We start from the raw sequence: 14,312 nt of genomic DNA on the forward strand, positions 1-14,312 counted from the left end.
TTACCCCCGAAATAGTAATTGACGGTGTCGACATTTCTACTTTCTTTGGTTTAAAATTCAGCAATGACTGTGCTGCCCCCGTATCTACGAGGAAGACTACCTCTTCCCTACAGGGTCCCACCTTCAAGTTTATCAAGGGTTCCTGGTGGGCCCCCGAGGGCAGGAACCCCTGACACCCCTATTCTTCATCAAAATTCATAAGCGGAATTGCCCTTTCTTCCCTTTGTAGATCAGGACACTCCCGCTTAAATGCCCTATCTTTCCGCAATAATAACATCCTGCCTGTGGAGACCTCCATCTCTGCCCCTGTCGCTCGAACCCTCTATCAAATGCTCTCCCTCTCCCTCTCCCTCTCCCTCTCCCTCTCCCTCTCCCTCTCCCTCTCCCTCTCCCTCTCCCTCTCTGTCCTACATGCTGCCTCCCGCCGCTCCGGTTGCTCAATATTGGTTCCATTCTCCTCTTAACTACCTCATCAACTGTAGCTACCATCATTTTCGCCTTCTGTTTTTGTCTCTCATCCTCTCTCTTTACAAACACTTTCTGTGCCTCTCTTAACAATTCATCTAATGGTTTTTCGCCCCACCCTTCTATCTTCTGTATCTTTCTCTGTATGTCTGGCCATGCCTTTGTCACAAAATATACTTTCAAAAGACCCTGTGCCACTGGGTCCTCAGGGTTCATTCCAGAATATTTCCGCATTGAGTCTCTTAATCTTTGCAAGAAAGCTGAGGGAGTCTCATCTTTCTCCTGTCTAACTTCAAAGGCTTTAGTCAGATACTGCGACTTCGGAACTGCCTCTCTTATTCCTTTTAGAATCAGGTCTTTCAATTCCCTCATTTCTTCTCTATGCACCGGGTTTTGGTTTTCCCACTGGGGATCTCTGAGGGGAAACTTCGTCTCTCCCTTTCAGCATCCCCATCTCCAATCTGGTGTTCCCTGTCCCATATTTTAATGGCTGCTCCCCATATAAGTCCCCTTTCCTGCCCAGCAAATAGTATATTCAAAATAGACATTAACTCAGCCCATGTATACAGACTGGGCCCCAAAAATTGATCAATTTGTTCAGACAACCCTACCGGATCCTCAACCAGGACCTTCATTTCCTTTTTAAATGTTCTGATCTCCCCACTGGTGAGGGGGGCACTCACAAACCCAATCTCTTTGTCCCCTATTGGTACCTCCCGAAGGGGATAAGTCATTACGTTCTTCCCCTTTTTCTTTTTTAAAGAAATATTGCAATATTTCTAGCTCCCCATCAATTCATGCTTGACTAACTTTAAAGCCTGTTCCAAACTTGTAAATATATTTATATATTTATGTTCATTTATTCAGTTTTTAATATTTAAAATGTAAAATGCATACAGTTCCTAATTTTGAAATCCACTGTAATCACCCAGTTTTAGTCCCTTAATTTAAATCCAAAATTAGTTTTCTTAAGTAGTCCTGACCAATCATTGCTCAATTACAATACTATAGGTCGTGAAATAATCAGAGCTGCCTTAAAAGAATTTGTCTATTCAAGTTTAAAAAAAAAACTTCTAATGCATGAACAATGGCCGAATCCAAGGTCACAGATATTAACTATAGGAGTTTCGTTTTTACTACAATCTAATGTTGAACTGAAACTTCAACTGTCCTCCATAAATTGCTTTTATGTAAAGATAAAAGAGATTAGTTAGAAACTGATAGTAAGGCAGTCATGACCTGTAAAAAGAACAGGAGTTATCATTCTTTTTTTCATAATCTCTATAGAATCCTTAACCTTAAAAGAAATCATGTTAAGTTTCCATAATAAAAATCAGATTCAAAACAGTCCTGGAACTCAAGCTCCAGGGAATAAAACACAAACATTCAATCACCAACAAACAAATGTTCACTCAAACCAAATCACAAAGGGTTAAACTTTCTACCAGCTGTACAGCTTTTTTCATTCTCTTTCTCTCTCTCACTCATTGACATATAAATTCAGATATTTACAAACCCAGTCTTCGTCCGATCTGTACTTTGGCCAGAAGACGGCGGGACGAAGAATGGATTCCTTAGTCCATACAAAGCGACAATATTTAATCATCTTTTTCCCTTGTACAAGTATTATTTTGCCAATTCCACAACATCCTGCCCAACGGACTTTCTGGAGGTATGTTGTAAGGGACCCCGCCTCCATTTCCATTGCCTTGTCCGTCTTTTGTTCTCCCGGAGGCTTTTCCTTACCCACGGCACAATCCATATTGAGTTCCTTCGTTAGTCCCTTATTAACTACTAAAACTCAATCCCGGCCACCAAGGCAATACTTAAAAGTCAATTTTCTTACCTTGGTCGGTGCACAGAGTTGCCTGGCCCCTTTTCTATCGACTTCCTCTCACTGTCTGATTCAGATGTCTCTCTTGTGGGATCCGTACCAGTTGCCAAGGGAGCAGACCAAACCGGGACACGAGACCGCTCCTCAATGGGGAACGGGACGCGTCTTCCCAGAGTCCAGGGCCAACCACTCCCCCCGGCGATGGAAGAAAATCCCGGACAGCCCCCAATTGTGAGAAACAAAGCTCACTCACTTCAATAATTGCAGTCCGAGACAAAATCTGAATCAGCAGTGTCCTTTATTTTACACTTGCGAGAGGGTGTGATGTCCAGTGCCTATAAGGCAGAGGACATACACACCCCAAATTCAATTCATACACAATATTTATATAATTTGGTTTCTTTTGTTTTACATTGCTCCTCCCCTGTTTACATCCTCCACTTCCCTAAGACTGGCCCCCCTTACCCCTGTTTATCTCTTGCCTTATCCGGCCTTGTCTGTGACAAAATGCTTATTCTGGCCTCACAAGGCCGTTTGACCTCATCCCGCTGTAGGTCATTGTTAGGCATATTCTTTCTTCATCATTATCTCCCCCCTCCATCTGTGCCTTTCCCGAGGCCGTTCTGATCCCTATGACCCTTTTAATTGGGCTTTGTTCCTGTGTCTCTGTAAAGGTGGGAAACAGATGTTTATACCTACTGTTTGTACAGGCGTATCTAGCTTAACTTCACCCCCCACAACATCTTATCTATTCGCCCTTAATATCCACCATTGTTTTGCTGTCCCATTTCATTCTGGCATACAATTTTAGCTAATACAAAAACAATTATATATTTCCTCCACATCGTTTCCATTCTTGTTGACTCAGCTCTTGGCTAAAACAATTACACACTGGTGTGAGTTCATTTACTTTTATATAATCAATTATAATTGCAGAATTGCAGAAGTAACATTAATTTATCTATATCCCACAGTGACCCTGGGGAGGATGGAGGTCCCAGAGAGGTCAGACAGTGTGTGACCCTGGGGAGGATGGAGGTCCCAGAGAGGTCAGACAGTGTGTTCCCCCCTCAGGAGGCTGGAGGTCCCAGAGAGGTCAGGCAGTGTGTGACCCCCCCCGGGATGGTGGAGGTCCCAGTGAAGTCAGACAGCGTGTGACCCCGGAGAGGATGGAGGTCCCAGAGAGGTCAGACAGTGTGTGACCCCCCGGGAGGATGGATGTCCCAGTGAGGTCAGACAGTGTGTGACCCCGGAGAGGATGGAAGTCCCAGTGCGGTCAGTCAGTGAGGAGGTCCCAGTGAGGTCAGAAGGTGTGTGACCCTACCCCCCCCCCTCCAGGAGGATAGAGGTCCCAGAGAGGTCAGACAGTGTGTGACCCCGGGAGTAAGGAGGTCCCAGAGAGGTCAGACGGTGTGTGACCCCGGGGAGGATGGAGGTCCCAGTGAGGTCAGACGGTGTGTGACCCCGGGGAGGATGGAGGTCCCAGTGAGGTCAGACAGTGTGTGACCCCGGGGAGGATGGAGGTCCCAGTGAGGTCAGACAGTGTGTGCCCCCGGGAGGATGGAGGTCCCAGTGAGGTCAGACAGTGTGTGACCCCGGGGAGGATGGAGGTCCCAGTGAGGTCAGACAGTGTGTGACCCCGGGGAGGATGGAGGTCCCAGTGAGGTCAGACAGTGTGTGACCCCGGGAGGATGGAGGTCCCAGTGAGGTCAGACAGTGTGAGACCCCGGGGAGAATGGAGGTCCCAGTGAGGTCAGACAGTGTGTGACCCCGGGAGGATGGAGGTCCCAGTGAGGTCAGACAGTGTGTGACCCCGGGGAGGATGGAGGTCCCAGAGAAGTCAGACAGTGTGTGACCCCCCAGGGAGGATGGAGGTCGCAGTGAGGTCAGACAGTGTGTGACCCCGGGAGGATGGAGGTCCCAGTGAGGTCAGACTGTGTGACCCCCCCGGGGAGGATGGAGGTCCCAGTGAGGTCAGACAGTGTGTGACCCCGGGAGGATGGAGGTCCCAGTGAGGTCAGATGGTGTGTGACCCCGATGAGGATGGAGGTCCCAGAGAAGTCAGACAGTGTGTGACCCCCCAGGGAGGATGGAGGTCGCAGTGAGGTCAGACAGTGTGTGACCCCGGGAGGATGGAGGTCCCAGTGAGGTCAGACGGTGTGTGACCCCAGGGAGGATGGAGGTCCCAGAGAAGTCAGGCAGTGTGTGACCCACCGGGGAGGATGGAGGTCCCAGTGAGGTCAGACAGTGTGTGACCCCGGGAGGATGGAGGTCCCAGTGATGTCAGACGGTGTGTGACCCCAGGGAGGATGGAGGTCCCAGAGAAGTCAGGCAGTGTGTGACCCACCGGGGAGGATGGAGGTCCCAGTGAGGTCAGACAGTGTGTGACCCCGGGAGGATGGAGGTCCCAGTGAGGTCAGACAGTGTGTGACCCCGGGGAGGATGGAGGTCCCAGAGAAGTCAGGCAGTGTGTGACCCCCCCGGGGAGGATGGAGGTCCCAGTGAGGTCAGACAGTGTGTGACCCTGGGAGGATGGAGGTCCCAGTGAGGTCAGACAGTGTGTGACCCCGGGAGGATGGAGGTCCCAGTGAGGTCAGACAGTGTGTGACCCCGGGAGGATGGAGGTCCCAGTGAGGTCAGACAGTGTGTGACCCCGGGAGGATGGAGGTCCCAGTGAGGTCAGACAGTGTGTGACCCAGGGAGGATGGAGGTCCCAGTGAGGGCAGACAGTGTGTGACCCAACCCATGAGGATGGAGGTCCGAGAGCGGTCAGACAGTGTGTGACCCCGGGGTGGATGGAGGTCCCAGTGAGGTCAGTCTGTGACCCCCCAAAGAGGATGGAGGTCCCAGTGAGGTCAGACAGTGTGTGACCCCGGGAGTAAGGAGGTCCCAGTGAGGTCAGACAGTGTGTACCCCGGGAGGATGGAGGTCCCAGTGAGGTCAGTCTGTGACCCCCCAAAGAGGATGGAGGTCCCAGTGAGGTCAGACAGTGTGTGACCCCGGGAGTAAGGAGGTCCCAGTGAGGTCAGACAGTGTGTGACCCTGGGAGTAAGGAGGTCCCAGAGAGGTCAGACAGTGTGTGACCCCGGGAGTAAGGAGGTCCCAGTGAGGTCAGACAGTGTGTGACCCCGGGGAGGATGGAGGTCCCAGTGAGGTCAGACAGTGTGTGACCCCGGGGAGGATGGAGGTCCCAGTGAGGTCAGACAGTGTGTGACCCCGGGGAGGATGGAGGTCCCAGTGAGGTCAGACGGTGTGTGACCCCGGGGAGGATGGAGGTCCCAGTGAGGTCAGACAGTGTGTACCCCGGGAGGATGGAGGCCCCAGAGAGGTCAGACAGTGTGTGACCCCGGGAGGATGGAGGTCCCAGTGAGGTCAGACAGTGTGTGACCCCGGGAGGATGGAGGTCCCAGTGAGGTCAGACAGTGTGTGACCCCGGGGAGGATGGAGGTCCCAGTGAGGTCAGACAGTGTGTGACCCTGGGGTGGATGGAGGTCCCAGTGAGGTCAGACGGTGTGTGACCCCGGTGAGGATGGAGGTCCCAGTGAGGTCAGACAGTGTGTGACCCCGAGGAGGATGGAGGTCCCAGTGAGGTCAGACAGTGTGTACCCCGGGAGGATGGAGGCCCCAGAGAGGTCAGACAGTGTGTGACCCCGGGAGTAAGGAGGTCCCAGTGAGGTCAGACAGTTTGTGACCCCGGGAGGATGGAGGTCCCAGTGAGGTCAGACAGTGTGTGACCCCGGGAGGATGGAGGTCCCAGTGAGGTCAGACAGTGTGTGACCCCGGGAGGATGGAGGTCCCAGTGAGGTCAGACAGTGTGTGACCCCGGGAGGATGGAGGTCCCAGTGAGGTCAGACAGTGTGTGACCCAGGGAGGATGGAGGTCCCAGTGAGGTCAGACGGTGTGTGACCCTGGGGAGGATGGAGGTCCCAGTGAGGTCAGACAGTGTGTGACCCCGGGGAGGATGGAGGTCCCAGGGAGGTCAGACAGTGTGTGACCCCGGGGAGGATGGAGGCATAAGCAAAAGAACGGCTATTCTCGTCTGGTCTACTCAAGATATCAAACCCACAGCAAGGTTGTTGACCCTTCTCTGCTATCTGGGTACTTGGGGATGGGCAATGAATACTGGTTTATTTAGTGATGTTTAGATTAGAATTCCCTACAGTGTGGAATCACGCCATTTGGCCCAACAAGTCTCCACTGACCCTCTGAAGAGTTACCCTCCCAGACCCATTCCCCTACCCTATTGTCTTGCATTTACCCCTGACTAATGGATTGAACACAATGGGAAATTTAGTCTGGCCAATTCACCTGATCTGCACGTGGACTGTGGGAGGAAATCCACGCAGACGTGAGCAGAACATGCAGATTATACACAGATGGTGGCCCAAGGCTGAATTGAACCCAGGTCCCTGGTGCTTTGGGCACCAGTGCTAATCACTATGCCCCCCCTCACCCTCACTCCCACCCCATGAACGAATAACAAAAAGAAATCTGATGTGGAGAGTTTATAAATTTCAATGATCGGTGAAAGGAGGGAAGGTTGATCTGTTTAGCAAGAACATGTTATCCTCACTGCAGTATTCTTTATCTCAGCTATTGTTATGGATCTATTACAGAATCTGAGAATACTTGTCACTGCATTGCTGAAGGACTAAACAGGGAAGAACATCCCACATTTCTCAAAGTGTTAGCATGGATGCAGGTATGTTGGCAAGTTGTGACGCATTTTTTTTCTTGAACTGGGCACCTGAACCCGTGCAACAACCTGCAGTTCGGACTGGAAGAGGGTATAAGATGGGCTGTGTCGAAAGAGGGAAGTGAGTAATCACCTTTGTTCTTCACGTTGGAAAAGATATGGACTTCAGGAAAAGGGACTATGAGAAACTTGCACAGTTTGATATAAGAGCCAGGGAGTTAATGGAAACTCTAACTGGCTTAAAAATGGACAAATCCCCTGGCCTGGATGAATTGCAACTCAGTTAGCTCTGGAAGGTAAAGTAGGAAATTGCAGGAACTCTGTGTGTGGATGAAGAAAGTTCAGGTCATAGAATCAGAGCTGTACAGACCCTTCGGACCAACCCGTCCATGGCGATCAGATATCACAACCCAATCTTGTCCCACCTGCCAGCACCATATCCCTCTAAACCATTCCTATTCATATACCCATCCAGATGCCTTTTACGTGTTGCAATTGTACCAGCCTCCACCACTTCCTCTGGCAGCTCATTCCATACACGTACCACTCTCTGTGTAAAAAAGTTGCCCCTTAGGTCTCTCTCATATCTTTCCCCTCTCGCCCTAAACCTGTGCCCTCTAGTTCTGGACTCCCTGACCCCAGGGAAAAGACTTTGCCTATTTACCCTATCCATGCCCCTCATAATTTTGTAAATCTATTTAAGGTCACCCATCAGCCTCCAATGATCCAGGGAAAACAGCCCCAGCCTGTTCAGCCTTTCCCTATAGCTCAGATCCTCCATCTTTTCTGAACCCTTTCAAGTTTCACATCATCTTTCCAATAGGAAGGAGACCAGAATTGCACACAATATTCCAACCAATGTACTGTACAGCCGCAACGTGACCTCCCAACACCTGTACTCAATACTCTGACCAATAAAGTGATGTAGTTTATATAGATTTCAGCAAAGCATTTGGCTGGGTCCCATATGGGAAACTGAGAAGGTTAAAGGACATTGAATTGAGGGAAACTTGGTGAGATGGATCAAAAACTGGCTTTATAGTAGGACACAAAGGGTAGTAGGAGAAGGCTGTTTGCGTGACTGGAGCCCAATGTCTGGCGGTGTACCTAATCAAGGATTAGTACTGGGACCCTTATTGTTTATTATATACATAAATGATTTAGATGAAAATGTGGGCAAGATGTTAAGCAAGTTTGCAGCCAACAAAGGTTGGTAGAGTGATTAATAGTAAAGGAGGAGAAAGTGAGGATGGCAGATGCTGGAGACCAGAGTTGAAAAATGTGGTGCTGGAAAAACACAGCAGGCCAGGCAGCATCCGAGGAGCAGGAGAATCGACGTTTCAGGCATAAGCCTTTCTTCAGGAATGATTAATAGTAAAGAAGATGGTTGCAAGAAGATATAGATGGGTTTGTCAGATGGGCAGTGGCAGTTGACATTTAACCTGATAAGTCTGAGGTGATGCACTTTCGAAGAAACAACAAGATTAGGGATTACTTAATGGCAGGTCACTGGGAGTCTAAGAGGATTATCTTGGGGTAATTATTCACAGATTCCTTCAGTCGACAGAGCATGTGAATAAGATATTTAAGAGGGCAGATGGGACACTTGCTTTCATCAGTTGTGGCTGAGAGTATAAAAGCAAGGAGGTAATGTTGGGGTCGTACAGGGTATCAGTTAGGCCACAGCTGGAACACTGTGTGCAGTTCCGGTCACCTCACTGCAAGAAGGATGTATTAGCACTAGAGGGAGTACAGAGGACGTTCACCAGGATATTGCCTGGACTGGAGCAATTGAGATATAAGGAGACACTCGATCGGTTTGGATTGTTTTCTTTCAAGCAGAGAAGACTGAGGCAGGGACGTGATTTGAGGGGGATAAGATTGAGGGGGTATAGACAGGGTGATTAGAGACCAGCTGTTTCCCTTGGTTGAGGGGTTAATCACAAGAGGGCATAAGAGGCAGAAGATTCAGAGGGAATTTGGGAAAAATCTTTTTCACTGAGAGTGTTATGAGCATCTGGAATGTAGTAGAAACCTTACAACCTTTAAAAATATTTGGATGAGCATTTGAAATATCATAACATTCAAAGATATGGGGGCAGTCCAAGAAATTAGAATTAATGCATTTTTAGTGGTAGTTATGTCAGTGTAGACTCAATGGACCCAAGTACCTTTTCTGCACTGTATGACTCTGACTCTATATTGAAAGCTGTTACAGTCATAGATGAAGGGAGCTCCTGAGTGCTGAAACTGTCCGGTTTGTAACTGGTATTGGGACTGGAAGGGAGATAAAGGTAGTGATTCAGAGCAGAGTCTTCCTGAACAACAGTGAGACACCAAGGTGGCCACCCTGAGTGTGCCATCAATGAGAGGCAAGTGGATTAAGGAATCGGAAAAAGGTAATAGTTGGAGATTCTATAGTCAGTAGATTAGAAGGACTCGTAGACCAGATCAGGAAGGGTAAGGCACCTTCCTAAAGAGAAAAAACATTGTGTTCATAGAAGGAATATTTAAGTAAAGCATAAGACTTAATAGACAAGGCTTTGGGGTTGATGATTTCGGGGTTATTTTGCAGTGTCTGCTTGAGGAGAGGAATGTGAGGCAGGTCAAAGTGTGGTTAAGGTCTTAAGTAGGTGGGAAGTGTTCATGTTCTTGGGTAATTGAAGTAAGTTCAGAGAGAAGGGAAAGAACGGCTGTGATTTTTAAAATTCTTTATTGGAGTGTTGGCATCATTGGCATTTATTGCCCATCTCGAATTTCCTTGAACTGAATGACTTGGCGAGTTCAGTCAGTATTTCCAATTTGACCACACCACTGTCTGTGGAGTCATATCCAGGCCAGATCAGTTAAGGAAGTTTTGGCTTTTTGTAAAGGACATTTGTGAATGAGATAAATTTTTTTAAAACAGTGTTTGTTTGTTTCTGGTCCAGGTTTCAATTCCAGCTCTGACTAATGAATTGAACTTAACTTCCAGCAGCTGCTGTGTCCCAGCATATTAGCTTCAGCCCAGTGACATTACCAATCACACCATTAACTGGACCATCCACTACCAACACTGACCTTGAATCAGTGGGCCGAGTGTTACCTGATGTGATGGAGCTTCTGAAGTATCCAGGTCTTAGGCAGTTCATAAAGCTATTGGAGATTACACTGTTTGGAAAGTCCCTGTCTCACAGGGACTTTGACCCTGTGAGACAGGAAGGACAATATATGTTTAAATCTGTCAGGGAAGCCTGGTGGCTCAATGGTTAACTCTGTTGCCTCACAGTGCTAGGGACCTGGGTTCGATTCCAACCTTGGGCGATTGTCTGTGTAGAGTTTGCATGTTCTCCCTGTCTGCACGGGTTTCCATCAGGTGCGTCAGTTCCCCGTCACAGTTCAAAAATGTGCAAGTTAGGTTGTACGTTTGCTCACTGAGCTGGTGGGCTTGTTTTCAGATGTTTCATCACCATGTTAGGCAACATCATCAGTGAGCCTCCAGTGAAGCACTGGTGTTCTGTCCTGCTTGCTATTTATCTGTGTTGGTCTGCTGTGGTGGGTAATAATCACTTCTGGTTCTTTTTCTGAGGGTGCGGTAAATGAGGTCCAAATCAATATGTTTGTTAATGGAGTTCCGGTTTGAATGGCAGGCCTCTAGGAATCCCCATTTGTGTCTTTGTTTAACCTGTCCCAGGATTGTCCCAGTCGAACTGGTGTCCCTTTTCATCTGTGTGCATGGATATAGTGATAGTTGCTGATGTATCCTGGTATCTGGGTTTCTGCCCGTCTGTCTGATATAGTGTTTGTTGTAGTCCTTGCAGAGTATTTTGTTGATGATGTTTGTTCTGCTGGTTGTTGGTACAGCGTCCTTCAAATTTATCAGGAGCTGTTTGTGTGGTGGTAGGTTTGTGGGCTACCATGATGCTAATGGCCGGAATAGTCTGGTCGCCATCTCAGAGACGTCTTTAATGTATGGCCGGGTGGCTAGAGTTTCAGGGCGTGTTGTGTCTTCTTGTTTAGGCCTGTTGTGTAGGAATCGGCAGACTGCAGTTATTGGTACCAGTTGTTTGTGAATGCGTTGTACAGGGGTTTTTCCTCAACTTCTCTTAGTTCCTGGGTGCTGCAGTGTGTTGTGGCTCATTTAAATAATGTCATAGAACATACAGCACAGAACAGGCCCTTCGGCCCACGATGTTGTGCCGAACATTTGTCCTAGCTTAAGCACCCATCCATGTACCTATCCAATTGCCGCTTAAAGGTCGCCAATGATTCTGACTCTGCCGTTCCCACAGGCAGCGCATTCCATGCCCCCACCACTCTCTGGTTAAAGAACCTACCCCTGACATCCCTCCTATACCTTCCACTCTTCACCTTAAATTTATGTCCCCTGGTAACACTGTTGTACCCGGAAATGATGCAGCTCCTTTTTTTGGGTGTTGGGGTGATGCTCCTGTAGTTCAGTGTCTGATCAGTGTGTGTGGCTTTCCTGTAATCGCTGGTCTGTAGCTCTCCATTGGCTCTGCATTTTGTTGTAATGTCTAGGAAGGGGAGTCTGTTGTTGTTGTCTTACTCTTTGGTGAACATTATACCAGTAAGGATGTTGTTTATGTTTTTGTGGGTTTCTTCTAATTATTTCCGTTTCATGATGACAAAGGTGTCATCCACACAGCGGACCCAAAGCTTGGGCTGGATCGTGGGAAGGGCTGGTCGTTCTAATCTCTACATAACTGCTTCTGCTAAGAATCCTGACATTGGTGATCCCATAGGCGTCCCGTGGTTTGTTTGTAGGTCTTGTTGTTGAAGTGAAGTGGGTTGTGAAGCACAGGTGTGAGGATGCTGTCCTTGCTGATGGAGTTGGTGTTGTTGGGACTTGTGACCAAGTTGCAAATCTAGCGATCTGTGGCAGACATTTTAAAAGTAAAGTCAGAACTTCTGAATGAATGGAAAGTAGAGATTTAAAAAAAAAGATTTGTGTGGCCAAGACATAAGGATCAATACATTTCTTGATAGGTTGTGAAAGCTGTTCAAGAGTGACTAAGTTGGACAAGGATTATACTTTGTAAGGAACTCTGGATTTCATATTTCAAGGTCAAAGTAATGAAACTTAATGATGTACAGTGTGATCAGAGGAGGCTGTCACAGGTAGGATGTTTGACAGAGATGGTCAATTTTGAAGAACACCGGACAGGCAGATTGTACAGGTTTGAAGACTGTGCTTGATATTGTGGTTCATACATATATTTAATTACTCAGTATAAGAGGAATTATATCCAACTGATTTGAAAGGTAATAATTTGTTTTATTAATTTGTCCTCACAGATCCAGACTCCACAATCATTGAGTTCTTGACAGAATGTAAGACTTACCATTTATTCTGGTTGACAAAGTTTTACCAGGACAGACTTGAACAGGCGATTGAAGAAGGGGTAGATGGTGTCAGCTCATTGTTAACATATAAGAGGATTTTCAGTGGAAAGGAACATTCGGTAAGTGGGAGAAGCACAGAATGGGTTCCAAATATCTAAGTCATAACAGTTACAGAATAATAGAAAAGGAAATGCTCACAGCCTCATGCTGTATTAATATTGGAGTTTAATAACGGATCACCAGTCATCCGTTCATCTACAACAAACCCAGACATGAAATAAGAAAAACACCTGCAGTTCTGAGTTTCAGAACTACAGATAAGTCACTTGTGTCTCCTAAGCCTGTTATATGTGTCATCGGGAAAAGTTTAACTTTCAATTTTAACAAAATCTTCAACATTTTACAGCAAAAATCAGGACGGGTCTTCCCCCATTCTTTGCTTATATCTAATTTTTCTGCTTAAACCAACCTTTTTTTGTTTAATTTTTAAATGTTGACTCTTAGCTGCTCTCTGGGCAAAATAAAAATGGGCAATAACTGCTGGCGCAGCCAGTGCTTCCTTTATCCTGTGAATGAATTTAAAGAAATATGATGTTCACATGTCGAGATGGGACCAGCAAAAAACCTGCACTTTCATCATGAGTCAGATAACATGGGAGAATGGCATTGAGCTCTACAGACCAGAGCACAAGCGTATCCAGATTCGGATAGACATTTTCGTAGCAATTTTAAAATCATATACCATGAGAAATCGGAGATGGTGATGCCATTGAATGAAAATGCTAACGTCGTAGGTAATTGCAGAAAGTGATCAGTTGACAATTCCCTGCCATGAGCATTACTTGCCACTTTAAAATCAATCCTGGCTGTCATTCAGGGCTTGCTGTACATAGTTGAAAGCAGTTGGTCCTAGGAGACAACGCAGAGAAACTTAGTGATGTCTGGAGCTGAACAATAATTGTGTGCCTTTGCACAAGATATGAGGCCAACAAGTGAAGTGTTTTCCAGAAAAAAGGTTATTGACCTGAACCATAATTTTGAATGATGAACAGGTTAGGCTCAAGGGGCTGAATGGCCCAGTTCAGTTCTTCACTGTTTCGCTTCTGATCAGAATAGATCTGTAAATCGCTCCTGACCAGTAACTACTTGCTGTCCTAAAAACTATTCTGAGGTAGTACTGTTGATGGACAGATCATGCTTGGTGGTGCAACAGCCTATTTCAGATTGCATCTTTCCAGAAGATGTTTACAATATACTCATCCATATTCATGGGGGATTGGGATATGATGCAGTGACTGCTTTCCAGGCTCAGAATAAGAGGGATCCCACTACTGAGGAGATCCTTTCCTTCTCATTCACAGTATCTGTCTTTCACTTTATTGCTCAATCTATTAATGATTATTCTTTACAGGAAATCACTGAGCTCGCGAAGAAGAGAAACCGAGCGGATAGTTCCAAACTTCTCCTAAACCTGGTGATGGAGAAAGGCTCTCAGGCCCAAAGGGTGATGTGGGAATCCTTTGTAAAAATGCGCCATGGTTTGCCAAAGTTGGATAAATTACTGAAAACGATAGAGGAACATGGTACAGTAAAGTCTCACATTATTTAATTTCGGATTGGAGCATTTCATATTTTGCTGAAGTATTACACTAATCTAAATTAATGAAATCTAAATCTGAACAGGTTCTGATCCAATTCGTTATATGGATAATGTCCGAAGTTTGTCTGAAATACCCAGTCACCTGAAAGGTAATTAACAACATGGAAATCTTAAACCGATTTATTTTCAATTCTGAAAAACAGATTGTCTGATCTTAGCCATTTATATGGAGTTTCATAGTCTAATAATCTAAAATTCAGAAGCTGGGAAACACAAATCTAAGTAATTGGAGCATCCTTCAAATATCAACTGTTTTACATAGATTCAACTTAGGATTGATCCCATTTCTCCTGTATGCTGTAGATGTGTGA

General features: G+C 46.7%; 1 protein-coding gene across 1 annotated transcript in view; it reads left to right on the top strand.

The window, feature by feature from the left end:
• LOC148141521 (NACHT, LRR and PYD domains-containing protein 3-like) overlaps positions 1 to 14,312 on the top strand; it is a 36,282-nt gene that overhangs the window by 7,721 nt on the left and 14,249 nt on the right. The window contains exons 2-5 of the mRNA XM_087978417.1: positions 6,916 to 7,001; positions 12,294 to 12,460; positions 13,753 to 13,924; positions 14,025 to 14,090. Coding sequence (XP_087834543.1) covers positions 6,992 to 7,001; positions 12,294 to 12,460; positions 13,753 to 13,924; positions 14,025 to 14,090 — 415 coding nt within the window. The 5' untranslated portion in view covers positions 6,916 to 6,991. The remainder of the gene's footprint in view (positions 1 to 6,915; positions 7,002 to 12,293; positions 12,461 to 13,752; positions 13,925 to 14,024; positions 14,091 to 14,312) is intronic.

This window comes from Chiloscyllium plagiosum, unplaced genomic scaffold, assembly GCF_037043375.1.
Source record: "Chiloscyllium plagiosum isolate Xiang-an unplaced genomic scaffold, Cpla_swu_hap1 HiC_scaffold_33, whole genome shotgun sequence".
Classification (NCBI taxonomy): domain Eukaryota; kingdom Metazoa; phylum Chordata; class Chondrichthyes; order Orectolobiformes; family Hemiscylliidae; genus Chiloscyllium; species Chiloscyllium plagiosum.